Here is a 25,820-nt window from a genome sequence, read left to right on the forward strand (position 1 = left end):
TGCTTATCGTTTCACATTTACGATTAGCCGATTCAATAGAAAATTGCGTTTTTAAAGTTTTTTTTTTAACCGGTTATTGCTTATCACGTTTTTTAATAAGCAACTACAATAACAGAAGATTAAACATTATATATATTATATACAATATATTGCATTGTTACAAACGATATTGAAAGGCTATCGATATTTTCCATCCCTGGCTTTGCAACGCGTGGCGGTGAAACGTGTAAAATTTTTGTTACAAATTTTGCAACAAATTCGCCAAATTAACCGCAAAAACAAATTGTTTTTTGTCAGGAGCTCAATTGTCAGCTGTATATGTGTGCACACAGACGTTGAACAGGACTGGAAAAGCTGTCGCAGCCTGTGAAGAGGATTGTTAAGACACAACACTCACTCACACACACACACACACACAAACACACATATAGAATTTCGTGTTGTGCTGCCAGACAGTAAAGTGCAGGAACAAAAAGCAAAAGCAGCGCCGTACAAGTTGGCTACGACGTTGAAACAATAACAAATTAATCACAAATCAAAAGGCTGGGCTGTCTTCTCATCAACTTCACCCACCCCTCCTTAATGCAAATACTGCTCAGTGGCAACAATAACGACAAAAGTCAAACGCGTGTTTGTGTGAGTGCAGCAGCAGAAGCAGGGCGAAAGTGTGTCGTCGTCGACGTCGCAGTGCGTGCGTGAGTGTGTGTGCGTGTGTGCCGAGCAGAGGCGCAAAGGCGAAAAGTGAAAATTTCCATTGAAAATTAACTCGAAAAGTAATTTGTACGCAACAACAGTAGCAGTAATGGCCGCTCAGGAAAATACGGAAGTTACAACAAAATTCTCAACTCTCAATGTGAATGCAGTGGAATTTGTGCCCAGCTTTAATTACAGCAGCGCTGCCAGCGCAGCGGCTGTTGCAGCAGCCGCAGCGCAAGCGCCGCCGTCCACAGAACAACCGGAGCAGGCAACGCCAGTTGATAATGCTGTTGCGCCTGGAACTGGTTCCGTGCCGGCATCTGGTAGTGCCACACCTGCAACAACGCCCGATTCCACGGGCAGTGCCGGTTCCACAAATGCCCTAAATGCCGGCGGCGGCGGTGGCGGTGGCGGCGGAACGGGTGCAGCAACGGGCGTGGGCACGGGCACGGGAACAACGGCAGCGCCATCATCGGCGGCCGCATCAAATTCGGCATCGCCAGCGCCAGGCTCGCCGGTTACCACGCCTTCACCAGCGACAGCGGCGCCAATTGAACAGCTAAATGCGGCGGACAAAATAACAGCAAACAATGGTAAATATAAAGGGAGATTCTATATATGTACATATGCATGTTTAGTGTTTGCCTGTGTGTGTGTGTGTGGGCGCCCTGGGGGTAGTTTAGCAAATGTTGGGCACATTGAACTTTTGCATTGTGACGTCACGTGTCGCTACGTGCATATTAGAACCAAAGTAAAGACAACCGGCTAGCTAAACTGTTATTGTTGATAAGCTGGCAAAAAAAAGAAACAAAAATCAAAATCAAAATGAACGCAAATATGCTTAGGTTATCGGTCTATCGCATAACATAACCTAAAATTAAGTTGCGGTAACCAGCGCCCGTATGTGTATGTGTATGTGTGTCTGTGTGTGGGCGTACGGGCAGGTGACAATTCGTGTCTATTGTGCTCTTTTTAATTGCAAAGCAAAGCATCGCAATTTGTATGCATCTTAAAGCTACTAACACACACACACACACACATACACTAGATGCAGCAGCTGTTCATATTGTGTGCGGCCATTTATCGTGCATTCGTCTCAGGGATGCGCAATATTTGCGTGCCCGTTCACAGTGATTTTTTTTGAGTGCACTTAAAACGATTGTAAAAGTATTGTTAAATATTTCGCTTCACTTTAAATTAAGTTTTCTTATACGAATTTATAGAATATTTATTTATTATATTTGTATTTATTTAAATCGCGTTAGTGCTTGCCACGAACATTACCTATTCACAATGATTAACACAGTTAGCGCCTTGTTGCGCATCTCTGCTGCATTCTCTGTGTTTTGACACGTTTACGTTTTTCACTCGCCTTTATTGCCGCCTGCTTCTCTCGCATGGCTATTCGCTCGCCCGTTGAGTGACTCAAAGCGTTTCTTACTTGTTTTTTTTTTTTCCTTATTTCATATTAAGACATTCGCTAGCGAATGCCGCTCATTGGTCACATGGCTCCACACGACGCAGCCCTGGTTGGAGGCTTTTGTGTCGTTGCCACGCACAACCCTGTTGTTGTTGTTGATATTTTTATTAATGTCATAAGCAGTTGCGCGCGATGTGTGGTGTTGGCCCAAATGGGAGTTGCTAATGGTGTATGCGTGGGTTTTGAGCAAATCCCATTGCGGTTTGAACCGCTTTCAATTTGAATTTAAATTTTAGTTGGCACCTTTGCGTGCAATTATTTGTAATAATTAGGTATATTATATTTTTTAATAAGTTTAATGCTTCATTTTGTTATGGAAAGTTACAAGCCTAGTTTAATCGAGGTATCGATAATTACAGTAGCGAAGTATCGATAACTAGCAACAACCTGCTAAGCAGGGCTGTTACCAACGAAGGTTGCCTTAGTACAGTAATTCGTTTGTTTTTGTGCCCTGCTGTTATCTACTTTTACTTTTTCGTGCCGAGCGGACGCGGTCGCAACGCAACGCACACACGTTCACTTATTGAATTTAATTCGTGTTTAGTCCAATTCACATGTTAAACGGCGACGTGGGCGACACTCGCTTTATTAACACAAAGCAAATGCAACCGAACAAAAGTTAGTAACGGTAAAGTAGCTGCGCGCGCATTAGCCAGGCCATAACCTGTGTCGACCAGATTTGACCAGTTTCAACTGAATGCGTCGAGTGACGAAGAGAAAATAAATACTCTTTGGCGGGGGGGCACCTCTTGCCGCTGCGCTCGCCTCTGGAGGCACAGATTTTGGCGCGTGGCAAATTTTTCGTCGTGACACGAAGACAAAACACGAAATGTTCGTATTACATAAAACCAATTTCGTGCGTGTTCGTTTTGGCTTGAGAAATATAATTTATATAAAAAAAAAACATTCTGAAATAAAATATTAAGTGGCTGCATAAAATTAAAAAAATTATAAATTAAATTATAATTTGAGCTAAAAGTAGTTCATGTTGAATCGTGTTAATCGTATCAATAGATACAACACGCGCCCATCTCTAGCGCACGTTTTGCACGCAGGACAAACACCTGCAGCAGCCAATGACTCATGCTGGCACGTGGATGAAGCACCCTCCTCCTCCTCCTCTCCCCCGCCCACCAAAATGTCATGTCAATTTCAGAAGCGAAGCGAAGCGCAATACAAAGATAACATTAGACCAGGGCTGACATTTTTGATAAGACGAGGAAGCAGGCCAAAGAGCTGCGGTTGATAAGAAAAGCGCATTTGTCAATGGAAAAAAATAATAAATAACAATTCGATTTGTTGCTTGGCTTTTACGAAATTTGTTTAATCCAAATCAGTTTTAGTTTTTGAGTGCGAAAAAGATTAAAAAGCAGTTTTATTCATTTTAGTCTATAGAGAAATATGCGTACGTTGAGCAGGTGTAAAACAAAAAGTTTGACACCTGTTGACAATTCTCTACTCTTGAAATAATGAACGATTATTTACAGAAACCGATCCTGCTGATAGCTGGGACGTGGAGGATGATGCCATCATAACGCCCGAGGATGAGGAAGCCGAAGACGAATTTGTGGAGGGCGAAGCCACGCCGAAGGTCTCAAAGAAAAAGATTGTCAAGGTGGAGGAGAACAGAAGCAAGCGCGAGCACGTCAACGTCGTGTTCATCGGACATGTTGGTAAGCCTTTCAATGAAAAGAGAATGCCAATTGCATAGCTTAATCGACCGTTCCGCCTGCAGATGCTGGTAAATCAACAATTGGCGGCCAGATCATGTCGCTGACGGGCATGGTGGACAAGCGCACGCTGGAGAAATATGAGCGTGAGGCGCGCGAGAAGTCGCGCGAGAGCTGGTATTTGTCGTGGGCGCTGGACACAAACCAGGAGGAGCGCGACAAGGGCAAAACTGTGGAGGTGGGACGCGCCTTTTTCGAAACGGATCGCAAGCATTTCACCATACTGGACGCGCCGGGACACAAGAGTTTTGTGCCGAACATGATTGGCGGCGCAGCGCAGGCGGATCTCGCTGTGCTCGTCATTTCGGCGCGAAAGGGTGAATTCGAGACGGGCTTCGATCGTGGCGGCCAGACGCGAGAGCACGCCATGCTGGCCAAGACGGCGGGCGTTAAGCACCTGGTCGTGCTGGTCAATAAAATGGACGATCCGACTGTGAATTGGGATCAGGGACGTTACAACGAATGCAAAGACAAGATACTACCATACCTCAAGAAGCTGGGCTTCAATCCAGCCAAGGATCTTACCTTTATGCCTTGCTCGGGCCTCAGCGGCTATGGCCTCAAGGATCAAGTACCCGAGTCGCTGTGCCCCTGGTACCGAGGGCCCGCCTTTATACCCTTCATCGATGAGCTGCCCTCACTGAATCGCAATCAGGATGGACCCTTCATCATGCCCATTGTGGACAAATACAAGGACATGGGCACCGTTGTCATGGGCAAAGTGGAGTCCGGCTGCGCGCGCAAAGGTCAAAATCTGCTCGTGATGCCAAATCGGGTTAGTGCAGCAAATCGATATAAGATGTAAATCCTTTGTGCTAATTGTATCCAATTGCAGACGCAAGTGGCCGTGGATCAACTGTTCTCCGACGACTACGAGGTTACCTCTGTGGGTCCCGGCGAGAACGTCAAGATTAAACTGAAAGTACGTAACCAATTACGGCTTGCAGCCCAGCAAATATGTGGCATTAATTCAGATCGTCTAATCAATAAATTATTTTGTAATCCAAGGGCATCGAGGAGGAGGATGTGTCGCCTGGTTTTGTGCTCTGTGATGCCGCCAATCCAATTAAAACGGGCAAAATCTTTGATGCTCAGGTCGTTATATTGGAACACAAATCAATTATCTGTGCGGGCTATTCGGCCGTCATGCACATACACTGCGCCGCCGAGGAGGTGACGGTGAAGGTGAGTCTCGATCAAATAAATACTCATTAAATAACTCAATTCATATATAACTTGTTTGCGTTTGGCGGCGACAGGCACTCATCTGTTTGGTGGACAAGAAGAGTGGCGAGAAATCAAAAACACGTCCAAGATTCGTTAAACAGGATCAGGTCGCAATAATGCGCATCGAATGCTACGGCATGATTTGCCTTGAACAGTTCAAGCTATTCCCACAAATGGGACGCTTCACGCTGCGAGATGAAAGTGAGTCTGGCACTGGCAACTAACTCACAAGATAACACAATTAATATATATACTTTGCTTTGCAGATAAAACCATTGCCATTGGCAAGGTACTCAAGGTGATCGAATAAATTGAGCCTAGCTGAATTCGAGCGCCCGCCTTTTACACTGCGGCTTTATAGCAAACCAAGCACCCCTTCAAAGTATGCCAGACGAGACGATAATTATGAGAAATTTGCCAATGCCAACGCCAACGCCACGCTTTCTACACACACACACACACTTACACACACACTCACTCACACACACATTTAAGATTTTAGTTTCTCCACAATTATTATGTATATGCATAGAGCAACTGCAATAGCGTTTGATAATGTTTAGAGAGAAGATTTATAGCAAGTATCTAAAAAAGAATGAATGAAAATAGGAGAAACAGTTTGGCAAAGACACAGATTTCACGAGAGAGAGAGAAAGCAAAAGAGAGCAAGAGAAATGCATTATATATATATATATAAATATAAACTATATTATGTATAACTAAAGCATGAGCATGTACTATTTATATATATGTACATACATACACACACACACACAAACACACACACACACACACACACAACACGTACGTATATATTCGAGATATTGTCCGGGTTATGATTACGTTTAAAATTGGCAAAAGAAAACTCAAGCAGAATGAAAAGCAGCAGACGTCGATTTATTAGTTGTAAACATTTAAGCATCATTATATAGTGCGAGAGTCGTGAATTTTTTAAACAAACTACAAAGCTGCAAGCTGAACAATTTTTATATTTATACAAAACAAAACAAACAAAAAAAAAAAAAAACGAAAAACAAAAACAACAAACACAAATGATAAGCGATAAATAATTGCCAATTCCTCAAATATGTTTTGCTTCTCTGCCTTTGAAATATGTTATGCGCCGCCTAAACGGAAAATTATGTTTGTCATTTTCTGTAATATTACGAACTACTTTTATCAATTTTGTTTCAACGAAATGCTTTAAATTTAAGTTTAAGCTCAAAATGATGCAACGGATGCGTGTGCGAGAGAGAGAGGGAGGGATAGAGAGAATCATTTTATTTGTTTACTTAACTATTGTTAATATAAATGCTAAAAATGATGAGAATTTCACTTGCTACTAAAAACAAATTGATTTTTTATATATTTTGTTTAACTACTTAGTTAATTGAAGGCAACGCAAATCAAACACGAAACGAAATAAACTAAAAATGCCTTTTGTTTCCCAAAATCCAAAAACCAAAATCGATTTGTATTTTGTTTTAGTTATACAAAAAGTCTGGATAATTTTTGAACAAGACGGTTTCAGCGCCACAAAAATCAAGAGCTCTCTTATCTCCGAACGACTAAATGGCTTTTTTTTGTTTCAAAATTGTTTAAACCCTTCTAAAAAATTGTATCTTAAGCTCACGAAAACAAGAAAAAAGTAACACTTGTGTATCTAATTTAATGGAAAGGTTCATTTGAAAGTTGAATTGAAATGTTGTTACCATTTACACAAGACTTGCATAACGAACGAAAATAATACATAACTAAGTTAAATAAGTTCGCCCATATTTGAGTTAATTCAATTAACTTGAAATGTATTTGAAAAGCAAGCGTATATTAAATGAAAGAAAACAAAAAAATAACACCTGCTTTTTAACGCTTACCGCGCATTCTAGTAAACAAAAGGCGGGGCGAACAAATGAAATTATGAAAATATAATTGTTAAAAATCTCTCCGACAGTTAAACATGATGATATTTAAATGTTTCTCCAAAAACTCGTAACTAAAATGAAAATTATATAATGACACGAAAAGAACTATGCAACTGATAAATAAATATAAATTGTATGAATTATAGATACGAAAACAAAAAAAAAAAAAATACAAAAAACGAAATAATAGAAATTATATAGACAAAACGGGAATATTTATACAACATTAAATGTATTATTATTATACATGTATGTATACATATTTAAAGACAAAAGCGAAACAACAAAAATCCAAGATCCGTATAAATTTGAACATTTTTTATCAATAAAAAGCGAAACAAAAAGAATACAAAAACGAAAAAAAAAAAAACGAACCAAAACAAAAACTAATTTTAAAATCATTAAATTTGCATACATAAGAGATAAATTTATTAAATTCATATTTTCGAAAAGCAAATCGAGCGCTTTCTGGAACCAGGCAAATGTGAAAGATCAAGGAAACTTATCGATCGGTTCACAATATTGAACTGAAAGAACCAGCGAACTAGTTCAGGCAATAAAGTTTTTAAAGTTTAAAAAAACGGTTAACCCGTAACATGCAGCCCTCGGAACAGGTTCTTTAATGCAGCCCTTAAAACAAGTCAGGTAACTCGAAAATCGTTTCGAATTCTTTTTAGTTATTTATTTATTGGCTTATTTTTTTATTGGCATACGATTTAAACATTATAACATATAAATTCATCTTATTAACAAATTACAGATAAAAATGTATTAACAAAACTTAAACGACGCACATGACAATTGTCGCATCCATAGTTAGCCGTAATTCAGCGAAATGTTTGTACAAATGGCTTTGGAATCGGGCCCACAGCTGAAGTCCACCATATCCTGAACACTCTTCATGATTGGCACCAGATTTTTGAGTATATTGCATCGGAAGCCGGTTAGCAATCCGCCTGCTCCGACGTTTTCTTGGCCAACAGCGGCGTAATGGGCTGATCCCGCCTTGTCGCCTGCTCCTGGCGCTTGGCTTCCTTATCGCCATAGAGATCCAGATCGCGGCCGTAGTACCAGACAAGCCAATCAAAGAAGACGCCAATGAAGGTGAACACTGGAGAGAGAGATCGAGAGAGAGGGAGGGAGGGAGGGAGGAGAGCTGTGGGCATGACAAGGGGAAATATATGTGGCTTACTTACGGCACGATAAAAAGTTGACGGAATAACGGAATCTCGTCTGATCATAGAGCTGACAATTGCCATTGCCATGGCAGGTCTTGGTCCACACCAGGCAGGTGGAGTCAATGATGCGGCCAAAGATAATCGGACCCGGTATCAGGGCAAACAAACTGATCATCATCAAAGCCAGGCCCTGGGCAAAGGACTTGTCCTCCGGCGACACGGTGCGATAGTTGACCAGCACATTGCCAATGCGACCCGAACTGCCAAACCAGTTGACAATGGTCGAGGTAATCGAGAACGTCCAGAAGGCCACATTGCAGCCATCCATGCAAACGCCCGGACGCAGTATCAGATCGGACACGGCCCGTTTGCTGCGCGTCAATAGATCCTCCTGCAGCTCGGTGGAATAGTCATCGTTGAGCAGCGGCACGGCTGCCGGATCGATGTCCAGATCGGTGCTCTCTGTCAGCGACATACCCGTGGGCTGCAGCTCCATTAGCAAACGCTCCGAGCCCCCGTATTGCGGTACAGCTTTGAGATCTTCCTTGAGGCAGGCGCATTCATCGTACAGCTTGCTGTCGGCGTTCCAGCTGGTGCAGCCGGCATGACACGGCGAGTAGTAGGTGGTGTCGCTGGCTTCATGGCACACAGGTGAGTAGTTGACGCCTTCGCAGGAGCAGTTCGCATTGCAATTGGTCGACAAATTGAAGCTATTTAAGAGAAATAGAAGTGAGTGCATGAAAGTATAAAAAGGTGGCAACGCTTGGTAAGGCCAAGCTTATGCAGCGCGGCGAATGCCAGCTCAAAAAAGAAGCGAGTAGTGAAAAGTGCTGGAGCAATGACGTCACGAGTGCATAAAAGTAAAACAAGGTGGCAACGCATACCCTTAGCTAAGCTTATGCAGCGAGGCGAATGACAGATCAAAGAAGAAGCGAGCAGTGAAAAGTGCAGGACTAATTAAAATAAATAGTTACGAATTGCAAGTTATAATGTTTGGCAGGATTAGTGATGTCACGGGTGCAGCGAGGCGAGTGGCAGATCGAAAAAAGAAGTTAGTAAAGCGTGCAGGACTATTTATGTGAAATAGATGTGAATGCATGTTTTGATGTTTGGCGGAGACAGTGACGTCACGAGTACATTAAAGTATAAAAAGGTGGCAACGCTTGGTAAGGCCAAGCTTATGCAGCGAGGCGAATGGCAACTCAAAAACGAACGGAGCAGTGAAAAGTGCAGGACTTGAGTGAAAAGTTAATTAGTGCGCATTAAATATTAAATAAAGAAGTGAATAACAAACAACTGCAACAAATAGAGACAACAAGTAATTAAAGCGATTACTTACTTGCCCAAATGAGCCATTGATACAGAATCGGGACAGTATAAAAAGGCGTATGACAATTGGCCTGTAAAGCGGAAGTACATAAGAAATTAATAAAAATGAAGAGAATATAGAAAAAAGATTATTAAAAATATTTAACTGACCGCATATGTAGACAAAGCCGACGAAAACATTCCACATGAGCACCTTGCTAACGGAGGGCTTCTTCTTGGATATGACCAGGCCGGAGGCGAAGAGGCCCACGACCATGCCCAGAATGGAGACGGGACCTACGACAATGGTGGCACTGTGGGCGGCCTTGTGGAACTGTACCTCCATGTATTTGGAAAGGAAGGTCATGAAGCCGGACGCGCCCAGTATGTAAAAGACGCCCGATGTGATATTAAAGATGAGCAGCTTGTTGCGCAACAGACGCATCAGAGCAGTTGGAAAATCCTTGAGCTTGGGCAGATCGGCATTGCCGCCAGCCCCAATGCTGTCCAGGGCGGCGTTCGAGGAGACGCGGCTGCTCAGCGAGAGGCCCTCCTCGCGCTTAAGCTCCTCGTGCCGCAGAACGTGCGGCAAATGCGAATTGTGTTTGGGGTCATCCGTTTTCTTGGGCAGCCGCTTGGGAAAGAGGCCTATCAGGCCGGAGAACATGCACATCAGCGTGCCCAGAATGACCCAGCCCAGCCACCAGGCGCCCAGCCAGCGTGGATCCTTGTCATCAATCAGCGGCGTCTTGCTCGGATCGATGAACGTGTTCAGCGAGATGTAACCTAAGTAAGGAGAGGTGGAATAAGCAGGTAATCGGGAGATGGAGCAATCATTGCAACCCACCGAAGAAGAAGCCAAAGACGGGTCCAATCATGCGCAGCGACATGGCCACAGCCAACATGAGCGGCGTATTCGTGCGCTTCGTATTATCGTCCAGATATGTCTGACCTAGGGCATAGTACAGGGTATTGCCTATGCCCAGCACAAACTGCGAGAAGAAGATAAGCACCAGGGGAACGTACGTAAACAGACTGTCGCAGTTCTCCTCGGGTTTGCCCACGCCGCACAGCTGCTCCGATTGCGTCTTCGTCGAGCTGACATTCTGCTGAAATGACAAAGCTTGCAATAAATACATGTATATGTACATACAAGATCGGGTCTAACCATGGACGTGTAGTTCAGGTTCAGGGAGCTGTTCCAGAGACTGTCCTGGTACTCCTTGGTCAGCTGGAGAACCTCATCGCCAGCGCCATAGATGAAATGGGGCAGCACCAGAATAAAACAGGATACGCCGCAGAGCATAATGCCCCAGGCTATCCACATCGGCCGATTGCGCTGCCCACCGATATAGGATAATATCAGCGACAGCATTATCTGGGATATCTCATTGCCACTGAGAACGATGCCTGCGAAAGCAATAGGTATCGAGCATCGGAGATGGTAAGTATCGAAATTACTATTAATATTAATAAGCAAATGATTGACTGAATGACTGATGATTGAAGTATAGAATATCTTATTGCGACTAAGAACGATGCCCGCGAAAGAAATAGGAATACTTATGGAATAAGTACTACCGACTAATTCTATTAATAAGTTACTGATTGACTGAATGACCTATGGTTGAAGCACAGGTCAAAACCGCATGAGCATGAACCGATTCGGTTCGAACTCGGTTCGCTTCAAACCCGGTTTGAAGCGTCTTGGGCGATGGAACATCCATGCAACCTGTTGCATGAGCTAAAATTCTATTTTCGCCTAAATACTTTTGCGCCGTGCAAAGCCGGCTAATAGCACCCACAAGTTATTTGTATAGTTATTTATAGAACATGATTCCTTCAGTGTGAATGAACTTTACAATTAATTGTTGGTAATTAATATCATATATCAAATCATGTCGCATCAATCCCCCATCAATCAAACTGAACTGCGCAGTCCAGAGTTGCTCACCTGTAGTTTGGCTGGGTATTTTGAAGCGCTTCTCCAAGGTGGTCAACGTGACAATGAAGTACATATAGGACATCGCCTGGATGGTGCCCAGCAGACCGTAGACGCCCATGAACCATTTGGTGGTCGCGTATTTCTGCAGCCAGGCGGGATGCCATTTGCCCAGGCCGCACAAGTAATGGCCCGGTGGCACTTGCTGTTTCCTGCGCTCCGCCATGGCCACGGCTGATGATTGTTCTTGTTGTGATTGTTGTTGTAATTGTTGTTGTGATTGTTGTTATTGTAATCGATTGTCTGTTCAGTGGTTGGACTTGAGCATGTCTCGCTTGGCGGGCAACTGATAAGATTAATATAAATGCCAATTTATGACTGAAACTGTACAAGAACGAAGTCGGGCATGCCCGACTACGAGATCCACAAATCAAATTCCAAATCAATATATCATAAATCTGAGATCGAAGAGATGGACGGAAGGCAAGTTAGACTCAGTTCGTTGTCTGCCTGTCACATACTGTCGCACAAAATCAGCATGCCCCTCTTTAAGCATTTTTAATGGGCATACAAAGTAGAATATCAATATTATTTCTTGGCACACCTGTAAGTTACAATTGTGTAGCGTCCAATTTCATAATGATTTCTGCTACGAATTGACCCATGAATAATTTTATTTGGCTCAAAAAAAAAAGTTGGTTAACCGTGACTATTGTGTTTATTCTCAGCCCAATTCGACGTCTATAAAATTGGAAATGGTACGATATGAGGAATTCTGAGTACAATAATTGATTAGACCAGGCGCTTGTTCAAGATCATATTAGTCCAACTTTTGATTAGATAAGCCCTCTCAATGTATTTGGCCAGTTTTTCGGACCTATAAAGTGATCTGCGAATTCCGTTCTTCTTCTCCATCTTCAATTGCCAACTAATGTGAGTTTTCACTTAATTTGAAATTCGGCATTAAAAATAAATTTTGTTATTGGTCAGAAATCGGCTAAATGGCCTCTATGAGATTATATAGCGTCTGGTCTGGTAAAACTATTATCTTATCATGTGTTTTACGCCGAGCTCTCGCAAATCGCATTGGCCAGCTGAAACTCGGCAAGCTAGACCAAAGAATACCCTGTATAATGTGTAGTAGGCAAAACTTATAAGAGCTAGAAGCATAAATTTTGGAACTTATATCCTCCAAGTGCCCGCGCAGTTTGAGTTCGTTTCCGATAATCGATAACTTGCTCAGCTTTCAAGTAATCGATACAAATCGATATCGAAATTCTGTTTTTTGAGCAAATCTCGTAGGTTTTAAAAGCCAGAGTCACCAAACTTGATATGCAGCTTCTTGAAGAGTATATTTATCAAGATCATTTTGCTTTATAGGGATCATGGGGATATAAGTGGGATAAGTGGGTATACTCTATTTGGGAACTTGCAAGTAGGGCCTCTCACTTGTTTTTCTATTGCATTGATATTAAGAATACATTCAATTTTAAATTCCTAAATAAAAGCAACTTCTGTTATCTATTGGCTACGCGTAATATACCCCTTGGACGTAAACTCAGGTACAGAGTATGTAAACAAAAGTTCCTGGTATTGGACAAATTAATAAGTGGTAACTGGCCAACAATTGGCCTACGGTAATAACAAAGATTAACTTGAGGGTTTCGGCAGTAAATTTCAAAAACAGTAAATAAAATTATGTGTACACAAAAGAAATTGGCTTAATAATCGCTGATGGCACGTTAATTGCTTATCTCAAGAAAAAACTGAAAGAAAGAAATAAAAAATCAAAATGTTGCACCAAAAACAAATAAGCTCTTAATTCTTGACAACTTTTAAATAAAGGATTTTTGTAGAAACTTTTTGGCAACTTAATTTTAAAATAGAGTAGAGCAGAATTTGCCCGGCGTTGCACGTATTAATATCAATTTTAGATTGGATTTTGGAAACGAAGACCACAGAATATTATTTTTAATTATACTTCTCACACTGCTTGACAGTGCCTCTTAATTGACTACAATTTTGATGAGCTAAATGCCTTGACTTGGCAATTCATTAAACTTGCGTTAATTTTAAGCTCTGCCTTGTTTTGTGCGTCTCTTAATCTCGTGTTCGCATGCCAAATGCCCTCTCAAGCGACCCCAATTTGTGCCAGGCAAATAGACAAATGTCTATTGCAGCCATAAATGCAACTAAGCCCAGATAGAGAAATAGATAGTACGCTATGTCAGATAATACCAGGCGATCAGACAACAAATCGATTGCAAACAAAGAGCCCGAGCAGCAGCTATCGGTCAGTGTTTCTTTCGCAAAACAAAAGAAAAACCTTCGAACTCGAATTCTAAGTAGAAGAGAATATGCAGTATTCGATAGATTAAGATCAAGAAACTGGGCTCGAGTTTTTGCAAGAAGAGTTGAGCTTTTGATTATACGCAAAAGACTTTGTTCTGAATAAAGTTCTTGTTTTTAATATCTAAAAAATAATTTCAATTGAAAAGGTTAGAAAAACAAATATCTCTTGGAATAGGCACAAAAAACTTATAACCAGAAATTGACACTTGAAAAAATTGCGAATTGGAGTAAAATATTTCCTTTGTGTATTTTATTTGTCATTGCTTGATTAGGGATTTCAGGAACTAAACAAAAGTTGCTGAAATCAGATGTTTTGGCATTGGGCGGCTTTTGACTTTCGTACTTAATTGAAGCACAATTTAAGTTATCTCTAACAAATATGAAGAAAACATATTTAATAAATATTCCACTTGAGCAAATTTTGTGTTATAATAAAAAAGTTGTGTCTGTAAGTTGTTTTTTTTTTTTTTCTTAGCATATTTACATTTTAGCACAAGGCGTTTGAAATTTGTGATCAATCTAATGGGCACTCGAAAGCACTTCAAATGGGCGCAATTAAATTCAGTCAAGTTCCTTAGAAGCACAGCGACTCTCTTCTTATCAAAATGCGAGGATCATTCAAGTGTTCAGGCGAACAGGAATCGTTATCATAATCGCGAACCGAGAGAGTTACCGAGACAACCGGAGAGAGAGAGAGAACCTTGCGGCCGCGTGGCGCGTATCAAACTGAAAGCTTGGAAAAAAAAAATTGAAATAAATTCGTTGGCCTGGCCCATTCGGTTTGCACGCCGTGTCGATAATTGTGGCTCGATAATGCGGATAATAAAAACATTATCAGCAAAAATATTGTGGACTGCAAATATTATCAAAGAGCACGCATTACGCATACGCCACGTGAAAGTCTCTCTCTCGCTCCCTCGCTCCCTCTCTCTCTTTGCTGCGCTCTCTTTGTGTGCACAACAACAATTGTATTATTTATTAATAACAATAACAATACAATAAGAAACAACAACAAACGCGACAATGACACTATTTTACTATTAATATGCGCCCCCGCCAGGCCCCAATTGCAACCCCAAAAGCGCCTCTCTCTCTCTCCCTCCATCGCCCTCGCCCCCTCTCATTTCTCATTGTGTTTAGATTTGTGGGCAAGTGAATTAGCTTAGAATGTAGCATCTAGAATTGTAGCATATGCAACGATTCGAGCGAGGTTCGCCTTTCGAGTTGCGATCCCTTTTCTCGATCCGTTTAGCGATCGATGGGCACCTTCAAATGCGGCTCCGGCTCACGAATGTTCGCCATCCGCATGTTGCGACCCATCTCCAGGAATAGGGTTAGACCCAGGCCGAGCAGGGACAACAGTATGCCCACCGTGAATATGGCCTGCGTAATCGCAGGCGTCAGATATTCCTCACACAGCCAACAGGCCTTGGGCATGTAATCGGGATCCATTGCCGAAATGGTATCTGCAAACGAAATTGGCAAACTTTATAAGTGTCATGGAAAAAACTGGAGTAGATCAGCTTAAACCCAAGTCGAAGCGTGAAAGTCTAGAGGGTTAGTTTGAGCTATTAAGTAGGGCATCTCTGACTACAAAGTAGATCTATCTATTCAGGTTCGTATGTCTGGCTGTCTGTCCGTGTTAGAGACTTGATCTTCGAACGCCATCAAACGTGAGATCTTGTAAGCTTCTTAACATAAACTTGGTTGCCAAGGTCCTCGCTGATCCCATCAGAGAGAGGAGAGAGAGAGGCGCCTCCAAAGGCTACATCCAGACGACCTATCTACGAGGTGCATCATTTAAATATCTTTTTCCCTACTTCACTCCAAATATCGCCCTCTGTTAATATCATATAAGCTACATATACCTTCTGCCTTAATTCATACGCTTGACAGAGATCGGAAGGTGGCTCCACTTACCCACAAGGACGACGTCCATGCTGAACGAGTAGAGGGTGAGGCGCGCTCCGTCGTCCGAGTAGGCGGTCAAAGCGTAGCAGCAGAAGCTAAACCTTTTGCCATAGAACAGCAAATCTCTCGGTATGAATGTCGTGTTTTGGAATATTAATTTTGGAATGCGCCAACAACCGACAACGGGCGCCAGCTTAATCTTCAGGGGGCCCAGCGAGGTGTCAATAACAAAGTTGACGCCCTTCTTTATATTCGTAGTATCCTTTAGCATCAGGCTCAGCGAGGACTTGCCGCTCGGATAGATGTGAAAGCGCTTGTAATAGACATTCAGACCCTTCGGTATTTCCTCGGCGAACACAATCTTGTCCAGCGCAACGATGCCCCTCGGATGTCGCAGCACAACAATGGGCGGGCCCTGCTTCGAACCGTTGCGGAACACCTGCTCCTGGTTGGCATCACCCCGAAATTTTGGCTTCTCTGTTGTCGTTGTCGCCGTCGGCTTTGTCCACTTCATGATGTCGTTCACGCGCTGAAGACGACGCTGCAGCGCCTTCATCTGCTCCGTGTGTGCCGTGTACAGATGTACGACCGGACAGCCCTCCAAGTTACGGGCCACGGCTTTTATAAATTTATCTGCGGAGCATTATTAGAAGAGTATTTTCGGACTAACAAAATGCTACTCGTCTTTTTTTGGGGGCCAAGCATTTGTCACGCATTTTCAAATCAATTTCCGCTTTGAATTTTCTTAAAGTGAAATCGAATAAGTTGGAAGTCGAATGTTAAATTCATAAAACTTTTAGTTTTCTATTTGATGTGGAAAATTGACAAAAAAAAAAGGTTGCTGGAAGCTCATTTTCAAGAGGTTTGTGAAAATTCGGGACTGATTCACGCTTTTCGCCAAATCCATCTCTGCTGGCGGAAATCAAAGCTCAGAGATTGTCTGAGCGAAAACAGGGCTTCCAGCCTTAAAGACTGTCTTAAGAGCACAAAGCTTGTAATCCATAAACTTTGAATTCAAGTCTAAGTTTAAAGAATAAACCTGAAGCAGCCCAGATCCTTGCTAATTGTTCTATGAAGCCAACTGTTCCACTTTTTATGAAGATATGGAAGATTGTTTGGAAAGCGGCGGAAAATAATTTGTAGCAGAGTGTTAATAGCTGGCCGGATATTTACCGTGTGCGGTCAGATTTGCATTTTTAAAGTTGTAGAGCTGGATGCTATTCTTTAGGCAGGGCAGCGTCAGCATGGCCTTTCGTCTGTTCCAGATCATCTCCTCGTCGCGTTCCGTGAAAAGCCGTTCCACGCTCGCGATCGGATCGTGCACCTGGCTGTAATAGGTGCGCGGCTGCACGTCTCGCATATACGGAAAGCAACCCACGCAGCTCAGATCCTTGGAGGTCAACTGGCAGGTGCAACAGAAGGTAATTGGAATGCGTCGGAGTGGAGCTCGAGAGGAAGAGGACAACTTACCGCCTGCTCAAAGTAGACGACCAGCATGTGCTCCTGCAGCAGCGACCGCAGCAGACCCGTAAAGTAGTCCGAATCGAGTGCCTGGAAGATGTTGGGAGTATCCGGTCTGTGGATTGGACAGCGGGACGCCATAAAGAACAGTTAATATGCGCGACAGCGTTGCCAGACTTACAAACTGACGCCCCAGATCAGAACGGGCGGCGTTTTCGGAAAATTTGTGCATGATCCAAAGCAGCACAGCAAAAGTGAAATTAGAATTATTTTCATATTGGAATAGAATAAGAATATTTTTCAGTCTACACTTTTTTATAAAGTGAATTTATTTCCACAAACTCTTTTCCACAGCTTGCTTGAGTATATTTTAATATCTAGATTATGAATTTAAAAATTCAAAATTGTAGACAAATTAATTTGCTGCAACTTTTCGTATTTCGAATTGTTGGCGGTTTATGTTGCTCAACAATATTTTTTTTTTTTATTAAGCTCAGTTTCATGTTTCTACGTTTCTCCAAATTGATTCAAATGCTTACGAACATGTTGCTGATAACAGTTCGAATGCCCCGTTGCTGTCGAATCCAATTCGAATTCTGCTGCATCAATTCTAATCAAGTTGATGTGCGTTATTTGGAAAATTGTACTACAAGTGTCTTCTTTAAGATTTACACTTGAATCTATATTTAATCAAATCGAATTTTGCCTCAGGCCTCAATTCGAACGTCAGCTACAAGTTGCTGAGTGTCTTGCTTGGCAACAGCCGATCCGCTGTAAATGTTGCTGCATGTGCTCGCATGCTTGGCAACATGTTGCTGAGAAGTTGGCGAATGGTGTGTTGCTGTCAACATCGACAGCTCGAATGTTGTTAAAAAAAAGAACTTCGAATGTTGCACTCAAGATTATTTCGAATGCTCAGCTACAAGTCGAATGTTGCTGAATGTTTGGCATGTTGCCAATGCGTAATAATGTTGAGTAAAGCTGGAAAGGGAATGGCATTTAGTGAGCGATAAGATAAAACTGAATGCTTATCAGTAGACTAAGAATAATATATATAAAAATAATGGTATTTGCGATGCTCGCACCTGTGTGCTGCGATGCTCTCACCTGTGCATTCAGTCGACAAGTGACAATTGCCTCGCAAGAGTTGCGCGCGAATATGAAACAAACCGAAACACAAACGAATTAACTGAATAGAAACAAGAATTGCAGAACGAATCAACGAATCATCGAATAGCGCAAAATGGCGCAAAATACGCGCAACTCGGATCTATCGCAGATCGCGGTAAACGCCAACAATATACCCGATGGTGCGTGTTCCATATATATCATATTCAATATGCTATATAGTATATATATATATGCGTTTCTTCTGCCTCCCACAGACAGCGTGGACTGCGGCATCAAGGGTCTGGGCTGGTGTCGCGGCCCCGGCTGCCAGCAATACGCCCGCCTGCGCACCTTCACCCTAGTCCTGCTCAGTTCCGGGCTGCTGCAGGGCGCCTGTGAGCTCTACTTCCGGGTCTCGGCCAAGCAGGCCGCCTTCCAGCACGGCTACAATCCCCTTCTGGTCGGTGAGTAAGCACAACTTATCGCAAAAAAAAAAAAAAAAACAGAAAACAACAACAACAATGTGTATTACAGCAATGCGAGCTGCTGGCCTCAATGCTCCGCCGAATGGGGCTGAGGTTTTTCAGCTAGAAAAGTGCGAGCGAGAGGCAAAGAGGACTTTATCAGCTTTTGCGATATTGTTTATGATTTCGAGTGTGTGTCATCGAATGCTAGTAGAAATCTTTTCAGAATGTGCAATCAAAACAGTTGGCCAACTTTTTCAACACTTTATATCCCCACACCCCGAACATCCACTAAAATGATTGGGATCGCGATTTCTTGAAATCAGTTTCAACTTACGTAAACTCTTGTATATCAATTGCATTATCTCTCTCTCACTCTCTCGGCTCAATTCGATAATGTGCGATTCGTTTCTTGCCGTCAATTTCATTTGTTTGTAGCTGGAACTTATCTGTTATCATATAATATGTTGGTGAAATGGACTCACTTCCGATTCCAATTTTATGGAATATCTCGATTCGATTAGTTCAGAATCAGTCGACCTAAGTACTCGAAACGTCTGTTTAAATTTATTAAGCAAATATATATCTTGCCCAGTTTACATTTTAAATAATATTTTCTTTTCGATTCTTTAACGTCGTATCCAGACTCTACAGCATTTCCATAGTTGCGGGTGGAATTACCCAAATCACTGAAACACGTGAAACACATATTCATTAAGTTCTTATGTAGAGCTTTGTAAATATGTTTGAATCAAGTCGGACAAAATTCTAAAAACATCTTCGAAACTCAGTTTCCACCAAGAAAGCTGGGATTCTGCGAAAAGTGTGAAATACGTCTCAATTGATTTGGTCAATCAGTCCTGTCGGTTAGTCAATTAGTCAGTCAGTCAATCAATCAATCAGTCAGTCAGTCAGTGAGTCAGTCAGTCAATCAATCAGTGTGTCATTCAATCAGTAAGTCAATCAATCAATCTGTCAGTGAGTCAGTTAGTCAATCAATCAGTCTGTCATTCAATCAGTAAGTCAATCAATCAGTAAGTCAATCAATCAGTAAGTCAATCAATCAACCTGTCAGTGAGTCAGTTAGTCAATCAATCAGTCTGTCATTCAATCAGTAAGTCAATCAATCAGTCAGTCAGTGAGTGAGTCAACCGTCAGTAAGCCAATCAGTTAATCAAACAGTGAGTCAATCAGTCAATCAGTCGATCAATCACTTTTCGGAGCATGGCAAACAAACTATTAGGGGAATTCCTGGCCCAAATTAGCCCTGTTCGGTTTGGTTTCTTTCGAATATGAACCTTAATTTTAAGTTATTAAAAAATGATTTCTTTATTTTGTGCACACAGATTGGCTTTTGGTCAGCAGTGGATTATTCCAGGCGGTGTTCGCCTTGGCCTTCGCCTACTGGGCGGACGTCTATCATCCGATCAAGTGGCTGGTCGGAACCCTGATGCTGCAGTCGGTGGCCTGTGTGCTTGCAGTGATACCCGCCATAATGAACTTGTAAGTGTATCAAAAGGCTTGTAACTTATCAATCTTAACCAATTGCTGCCTTTTACCCAGCGCTGATGGTGTTCAGACGCAGAACGCCTTGGTGGATGCGAATTTGTGCTCCACATCGCTGGCCCAGCTCCAGAAGTTGACCCTAACCGAGACGCAGAGCAGCAATTTGACCCTGGTGCTGCTCTTTGTGCTGCAGCTGGGCCTCGGCATGGGCTCGCTGGCATACTATACGCTGGGCGTCAGCTACATCGATGACAACTCTCTGTCGCAGGACAGTCCCGCCGTGATTGGCGTCGTGCTCGCTGCCCGGGCCTTTGGCCAGCAGCTGGGCTCGTTTCTTGTGCTGGGCGTTGGCCTGACACATGTGGGCTGGTGGCTCGGCTGGATTGTGCTGGCGCCGCTTATCTTTGTCGGGGCCGTGCTGCTGGGCCTGTTCCCCAAGCGGCTGCCCAAGACGGTCATCCATCAGGCGGCGCAGCGCATTATCGAGCAGTCGAATATGCGCACCTTTGGCAGCCAGTTCTCCACCTACATGGACGACACGGACTTTTGGCCCTCGCTAAAGCGTCTGTTCAAGAATCGTTTGCTCATGTGCAATCTGCTGGGCATCATGTGCCTGCAGAGCGCCGTGCTCAACTATAATCTGCAGGAGGAGAACTATATGCAGAGCCGTTTCTTTTTGCCCTACAACGAGCAGGACGGCCTCACCCAGGAGTGGAAGGCCGCCTTTGTCTCCTACTTTCTGCGTCCGCCCGTCATGGCCGTGGGCATGCTGATTGCCGGCCTGATCATCTCGAAGGCGCAGCTCTCGGCGCGCACCATAACGGGCATTAGCATCAGTCTGGGCCTGCATCTGGTCGTCATCTATGTGGGCTACGTGTTCATCAGCTGCGATGTGGGCGCCATTGCGGGCGTCGTGGGCGGCAAGCTGACGCAGCCGTATTGCGCCAGCCAGTGCCTGTGCACGCCCACCGCCTTCATGCCCGTGTGCCCGGAGAACAGCAGCATCACCTACTTCTCGCCGTGCTATGCCGGCTGCACCAGGCGCAGCTCGATCAACAGCTTCGAGCTGTACGAGGGCTGCAGCTGCCAGGGCGATCAGACAATCAATTCGGCTGGTAGCACGCGGGCCACGCCTGGCGCCTGCAGCGCTGACAACTGCCAGAAGACCATCATCATCTTCCAGATTCTCAGCATATCTGCCGCCTTCCTGCTGGGCATGGCCGTCATTGGCAAGACCTTGATTACGCTGCGCGCTGTCCTGCCGCAGGACAAGACGCTCGCCCTGGCCTTCGAGCTGATGCTCGTCGGACTGTTTGCCTATGTGCCCGTGCATCTCAGCTACGATCTGGTCACACGTAAGTACAGCTCACACTCACTACAATACCTACTTCAATCGCCATCAATCAGTATAATAATCAGCACAAAGATATTTGCATATTGACTGTTCTCGCAAATCTGCTCTATCAATCAATATGTACTTCATTACTATGGATAACTTTTTGATTGAGCATTTGATTGATTGACTGACTGACTGATCAACACGCAGTCCAGCAGGCAGAGCTTGCAAGTCAAAGTCGAAATTTGCTCTAACCTTTATATAAATTATTCCTTATTCGAAAAAGTCGAGTATTGATTGACTGAAACACTAGCTGATTGACTGACTGATGACTGATGATTGAATACCTCTTCTTAATCAACTTTCATCAGATATTTTACTAACTGCATAAAATTGATTGATTGACAGACTCGTTGATTGACAGTCATGTAGCTATTAATGACTGATTGATTCTGACTGACTCTTATCGTTTCGAAGCAATGCTACGCCTTAAGGTCGATTGGTTAACTGGATTTGGCTCTCTATTTTTTATACCCTGTACCCATTAAAAATGCCTATAAGGGTATATTGTATTTGTGCAAAATGGAAATGTATGTAACAGGCAAAAGGAAGCATCTCCGACCACATAAAGTATCGAGATCGAGTTTATTTTCGATAATCGATAACTTACTCAGTTTTCAAGCAATCAATAAAAATCGATATCGATATCGAATAAGAGCTAGAGTCACGAAACATGATATGTTGCTTCTAAAATAGAATATATATATGCATTTGATGTTGGAAGAAGAAGGTTCAGGGTATCCCCTCATCGGTAGCTTCCGACTAGAACCTCTTGCTTGTTTTGTTTACAAATTGCAATCAATCCAAGCTGAAACAGATTTGCTGTCCTGTCACACAGTCCTCCTCCTGAATTCAATTTTCTTCATGGTTATTTATAAATATTTCTGTATTTTGCAGGCACCACCTGCGTCTATTGGGCGCCCAACTATGAGCGCTGCCTGCTGCGCGAGACGCCGAAGCACGGCAACATTCTGGACATACTGACAGCCTCGTTGATCCTGGCCAGCGTGCTCTTCGACATACTGGTGTACATCTTTGCCAAAGGCTTAAACCTGTACAACTGCAAGGTGACAGACAACAATTATACGCCCTCGCTGTATGCGCCGGTGCCGCATGAGGATTCAGGCTCGGCGCCCGCCTCAGCTGTGGGCGCTCGAGGTGGCAGTCCCACGTTGACGACGACGACGGCAGCCTCCGGCTCACCCATGCAGCGCCGCGATGCGCCACACGAAGCCGTCGAAACGCGCCGCCTAGAGGCTCCCATCTTTCGTCAGCCCAGCTCGCTGACCGACTCCTCGGGCGCGCAGAGCATCGTGGAGCCGAACGGCAGCGGCGTGACCTATGCCCAGGTTGTCTTTCCGCCGGACAAGCGCAAGCCCGACGACGGCAGCACCAGTCCGAAGCGCCTGGCGGTGCCCGCCAATGTGCCGCTGCATCATCTCTCCGAAACGGATGTGCGCGCCCAGCTGGGCACCCTCAAGTCCTTCAATCCTGCCAAGCCAGCCCCGGCGGAGCCACAGCCGGCGCCGGGTCGCGATGTGGCCGGCAATGCGGACATGTTTGCCCAGCCACAGCTGGCAAGCTCCCAAACAACTGCGCCCGCTGAAGCCCATCCGGATGTCAGAGCCCAAAGCCCGGATGCCCGACCCCAAAGCCCGGAGACGGACTTCTAAAGTGGCCGATCAAATAGTTACTTCATCTTCGATTCTTAGACAATAGTTTTTGTATATTTTTTCTTTGAGTTTGTTCGCTCCCCCTTTGTATTTTTATCATTTACATTTGATTATTTATAGCATTTATCTATATCTACTAAACTGTTTATGCTTACTGACTGAATGCTCTTCTAAAACTCTTCCGATCTTGGGAAAATATACCTTGTTCGACGCGAAGAGGTTCACAGTAAATATCTGAGAAGGCAAATTGAATGCCAGTTATTCTTACGAGTCAAAAAATTTCAAAAAAATCATCAAAAATTTGTGTCTTTACAAACGAATCATTTTTTAGTCCACAAACTTTTTTTAGCCCATTAATTTATTTGCATTTCTAAATAATTTTCCTGATATAATATTTTTGTTTCCCGTGCAAAATATGTACCTACTTTTTGTTTTGGTTCCGTTGAGCATTCGTCAATTCATATCGCATTTTAGTTGTGATAACAAAAACACCTAAGAGCTAGAATTGTGCTTTTTTTTGTTTTATCCAATTCATAAGAAAGCTGCTATTAAATAAGCTAAATAACATATGCATAATACCCTTTCAGACCGGCCCGGCTCACGCAACTCCCATTAGAAATCATGTTCATATTGCATGCCGAGCTTAAATTAACAGAGTGCTAAATTGTGAGTGAAAAAAACCGGCGCACAGAAATTAAGCAGGCGATCGAAGTTCGAGTGTGAACAATGCGCCGCATTGCTTAGAGCATGGTGCACACCCGCACAAACACGAGATGAGCCAAGGCCGGAGATAAGAAGCCAGCAGTTCGTGTGTGTGTTCGCTGTCATTTATCTAGTTACGCTCACGCGCTCACGATTCTTTACGGCGCTGATCGCTGATTGGTCCAATCAATAAGTGCCGGCAGCAATGTTCTCTGCGCTCTGCTCTCTGAGCGCAGCTTTGATGCAGCTGCGCAACTTTCGTCTGAGTCAGTGTGGCCCTATAAGTGAATAGGGCATGTTGTTGTGCTGCGCGGGATAGTCTATTAAGCCTGTAATTATTTTCTTATACGTCTTCCCGGATCTGATGCGTAAGCAGATAAGGCTATTATTTGGCGATTACATAACATATGTTTAGGTAAGTGATATCTACGTATGCTTGTGTATAAAATGAAATCAAAATTTGAAGAAGTGCTTATTTTATTGCAATTTTCTTCCCACCTCGCAACAAATTCGTGAGAGCGCGGCGAATAAAAAGATAATGCACAGGCAATCATACGGTATACACACACATATGTATGTATATCGATTCTCTCTGCATACATATGTTTGTGTGTGCGTGTACTTTCATGCTTGCGTATGATTTCTTATGCGTTATCTGCTTTTGATCTGCGCTCACTCGAGTTGCTGTGCGGCGACTTTTGTTCACTTTGATTTTGTGTTAGTTGAAAGGCAGTCAAACAGTCGATTAAATCTGTTTTAACAAAAATTATAAGTGAAAATGCTCAAGTAAATGTTTTCCGTATCTCTAATTGTATACGTTTTTGTACTTGTACGGGTCGGAACTATTAATAGCCATAAAACAAATCGTTTCCAAAGAATCAAATTTTGAACAAGTCCATCGATTTTATAGACTTTCACACAGTGTTCATATATTTATATTTTTCCCTTGAGTTTGCAAAAAAATCGTAACGCGAAGAAAAAGAAGATTATGCACAACTAATCATGCATACATATATATATGCATATTTGGCGATTCACTCTGCATACATATGTGTGTGTGTGTGTTCTCGCAATTCATATCTACATACATACATACACACTTATTATCTACTCTTGATCTGCGTTCACTCGAGCGACATGATTTTGCTTTAGTTAAACGGCAGCAGTCGAAGAAAGATGTTTAAAAAGAAATAGTTAGTGAAAATTGTTTTACGGGTCGGAAATATAAAAACCATAAAAGAAATCGCTTGCAAAGTTTGACAAAAATGGAATCAAAATTAAAACAAGTCCATCGATTTCATAGACCCTGCATACATATGTATGTTTGTGTGTGTGTGTGTTCTCGCAATTGATATATCTATATGTATGTATGTAGTTGTACTTGTGTATGATTTCTTATGCGTTATCTTTTGATCTGAATTGTACGGGTCGGAAGTATTAATAGCCATAAAAAGAATCGTGTTCTTAAGTTTGACAAAAGTGGAAGATCGATTTTATAGACTCGCAAATGTTTATGTGTCTGTTTTATTATAATTTTCTGCTCACTTCCCTACACAACTGATCATACGATATACACACACATATGCCTGCATGTACATGTATTTGGCCATTCTCTCTGCATATGTTTGTGTGTGTGTCACATCTACTTATTATCTACCCTTGATCTGCGTTCAATCGAGCGACATGATTTCGCTTCAGTTAAACGGCAGCAGTCGAACAAAGAAATAATTAGTGAAAATTGCCAATTAAATGCCATATTTTA

The 25,820-nt window shown here is 43.0% G+C and overlaps 3 protein-coding genes across 9 annotated transcripts; 2 read left to right on the forward strand and 1 right to left on the reverse strand.

Moving 5' to 3' along the window:
* Positions 1–5: 5 nt before the first annotated feature.
* eRF3 (eukaryotic translation release factor 3) lies at positions 6–7,244 on the forward strand. 2 transcript variants are annotated; one of them, XM_002059167.4, is made up of 7 exons: positions 6–1,289; positions 3,664–3,849; positions 3,912–4,681; positions 4,742–4,828; positions 4,915–5,091; positions 5,166–5,334; positions 5,400–7,244. In XM_002059167.4, exons 1-7 carry the CDS (start codon positions 803–805, stop codon positions 5,441–5,443), a joined length of 1,920 nt encoding a protein of 639 aa, XP_002059203.1. In that variant the 5' UTR covers positions 6–802; the 3' UTR covers positions 5,444–7,244. The 2 variants fall into 2 exon arrangements, with proteins under 2 accessions (XP_002059203.1, XP_015024511.1); XM_015169025.3 differs by lacking the exon at positions 6–1,289 and adding an exon at positions 2,643–2,794.
* A 504-nt stretch (positions 7,245–7,748) lies between these two features.
* Oatp33Ea (Organic anion transporting polypeptide 33Ea) lies at positions 7,749–18,188 on the reverse strand. 3 transcript variants are annotated; one of them, XM_002059168.4, is made up of 8 exons: positions 14,320–14,628; positions 11,496–11,829; positions 10,710–10,951; positions 10,389–10,647; positions 9,713–10,327; positions 9,573–9,633; positions 8,252–8,943; positions 7,749–8,166 (listed from the first exon to the last, which is right to left on the reverse strand). In XM_002059168.4, the coding sequence occupies exons 2-8, from the start codon at positions 11,707–11,709 to the stop codon at positions 8,000–8,002; spliced, it is 2,250 nt and encodes a 749-aa protein (XP_002059204.2). In that variant the 5' UTR covers positions 11,710–11,829; positions 14,320–14,628; the 3' UTR covers positions 7,749–7,999. The 3 variants fall into 3 exon arrangements, 2 of the variants coding, with proteins under 2 accessions (XP_002059204.2, XP_032294680.1); XM_032438789.2 differs by having other exon boundaries at positions 10,389–10,650; positions 14,320–14,613; XR_011416541.1 differs by lacking the exons at positions 7,749–8,166; positions 8,252–8,943; positions 9,573–9,633; ... (1 more) ...; positions 10,389–10,647; positions 10,710–10,951 and adding exons at positions 15,756–16,379; positions 16,920–17,148; positions 17,217–17,322; positions 17,389–18,188 and having other exon boundaries at positions 11,706–11,897; positions 14,320–15,301.
* On the forward strand, positions 10,847–23,514 carry Oatp33Eb (Organic anion transporting polypeptide 33Eb). Of its 4 annotated transcripts, none has more exons than XM_032438788.2 (5): positions 18,289–18,517; positions 18,593–18,781; positions 20,128–20,284; positions 20,345–21,642; positions 22,032–22,203. In XM_032438788.2, the coding sequence occupies exons 1-5, from the start codon at positions 18,451–18,453 to the stop codon at positions 22,067–22,069; spliced, it is 1,749 nt and encodes a 582-aa protein (XP_032294679.1). In that variant the 5' UTR covers positions 18,289–18,450; the 3' UTR covers positions 22,070–22,203. The 4 variants fall into 4 exon arrangements, with proteins under 4 accessions (XP_015024514.1, XP_032294679.1, XP_002059206.1 ...); XM_002059170.4 differs by lacking the exon at positions 22,032–22,203 and adding an exon at positions 22,581–23,514 and having other exon boundaries at positions 18,293–18,517; XM_015169028.3 differs by lacking the exons at positions 18,289–18,517; positions 18,593–18,781; positions 22,032–22,203 and adding exons at positions 10,847–10,985; positions 22,581–23,514.
* The last annotated feature ends 2,306 nt before the right edge of the window (positions 23,515–25,820 follow it).

This window comes from Drosophila virilis, chromosome 4 (assembly GCF_030788295.1).
Source record: "Drosophila virilis strain 15010-1051.87 chromosome 4, Dvir_AGI_RSII-ME, whole genome shotgun sequence".
In the NCBI taxonomy this organism is placed as follows: Eukaryota; Metazoa; Arthropoda; class Insecta; order Diptera; family Drosophilidae; genus Drosophila; species Drosophila virilis.

What these genes read in the sequence shown, in the direction of transcription:
- eRF3 (XM_002059167.4), top strand. Translation starts at nt 803, where the DNA reads ATGGCCGCTCAGGAAAATACGGAAGTTACAACAAAATTCTCAACTCTC. An exon ending in CGTGTTCATCGGACATGTTG is followed by an intron (nt 3,850 to 3,911) that starts GTAAGCCTTTCA and finishes TTCCGCCTGCAG; the next exon opens with ATGCTGGTAAATCAACAATT. An exon ending in CCGAGGAGGTGACGGTGAAG is followed by an intron (nt 5,092 to 5,165) that starts GTGAGTCTCGAT and finishes TGGCGGCGACAG; the next exon opens with GCACTCATCTGTTTGGTGGA.
- Oatp33Ea (XM_032438789.2), bottom strand. Translation starts at nt 11,709, where the DNA reads ATGGCGGAGCGCAGGAAACAGCAAGTGCCACCGGGCCATTACTTGTGC. An exon ending in CGGCTTTGTCTACATATGCG is followed by an intron (nt 9,634 to 9,712) that starts GTCAGTTAAATA and finishes TCCGCTTTACAG; the next exon opens with GCCAATTGTCATACGCCTTT. An exon ending in TCAATGGCTCATTTGGGCAA is followed by an intron (nt 8,944 to 9,572) that starts GTAAGTAATCGC and finishes TCTCTTAAATAG; the next exon opens with CTTCAATTTGTCGACCAATT.
- Oatp33Eb (XM_002059170.4), top strand. Translation starts at nt 18,451, where the DNA reads ATGGCGCAAAATACGCGCAACTCGGATCTATCGCAGATCGCGGTAAAC. An exon ending in CTACAATCCCCTTCTGGTCG is followed by an intron (nt 18,782 to 20,127) that starts GTGAGTAAGCAC and finishes TTGTGCACACAG; the next exon opens with ATTGGCTTTTGGTCAGCAGT. An exon ending in CAGCTACGATCTGGTCACAC is followed by an intron (nt 21,643 to 22,580) that starts GTAAGTACAGCT and finishes TGTATTTTGCAG; the next exon opens with GCACCACCTGCGTCTATTGG.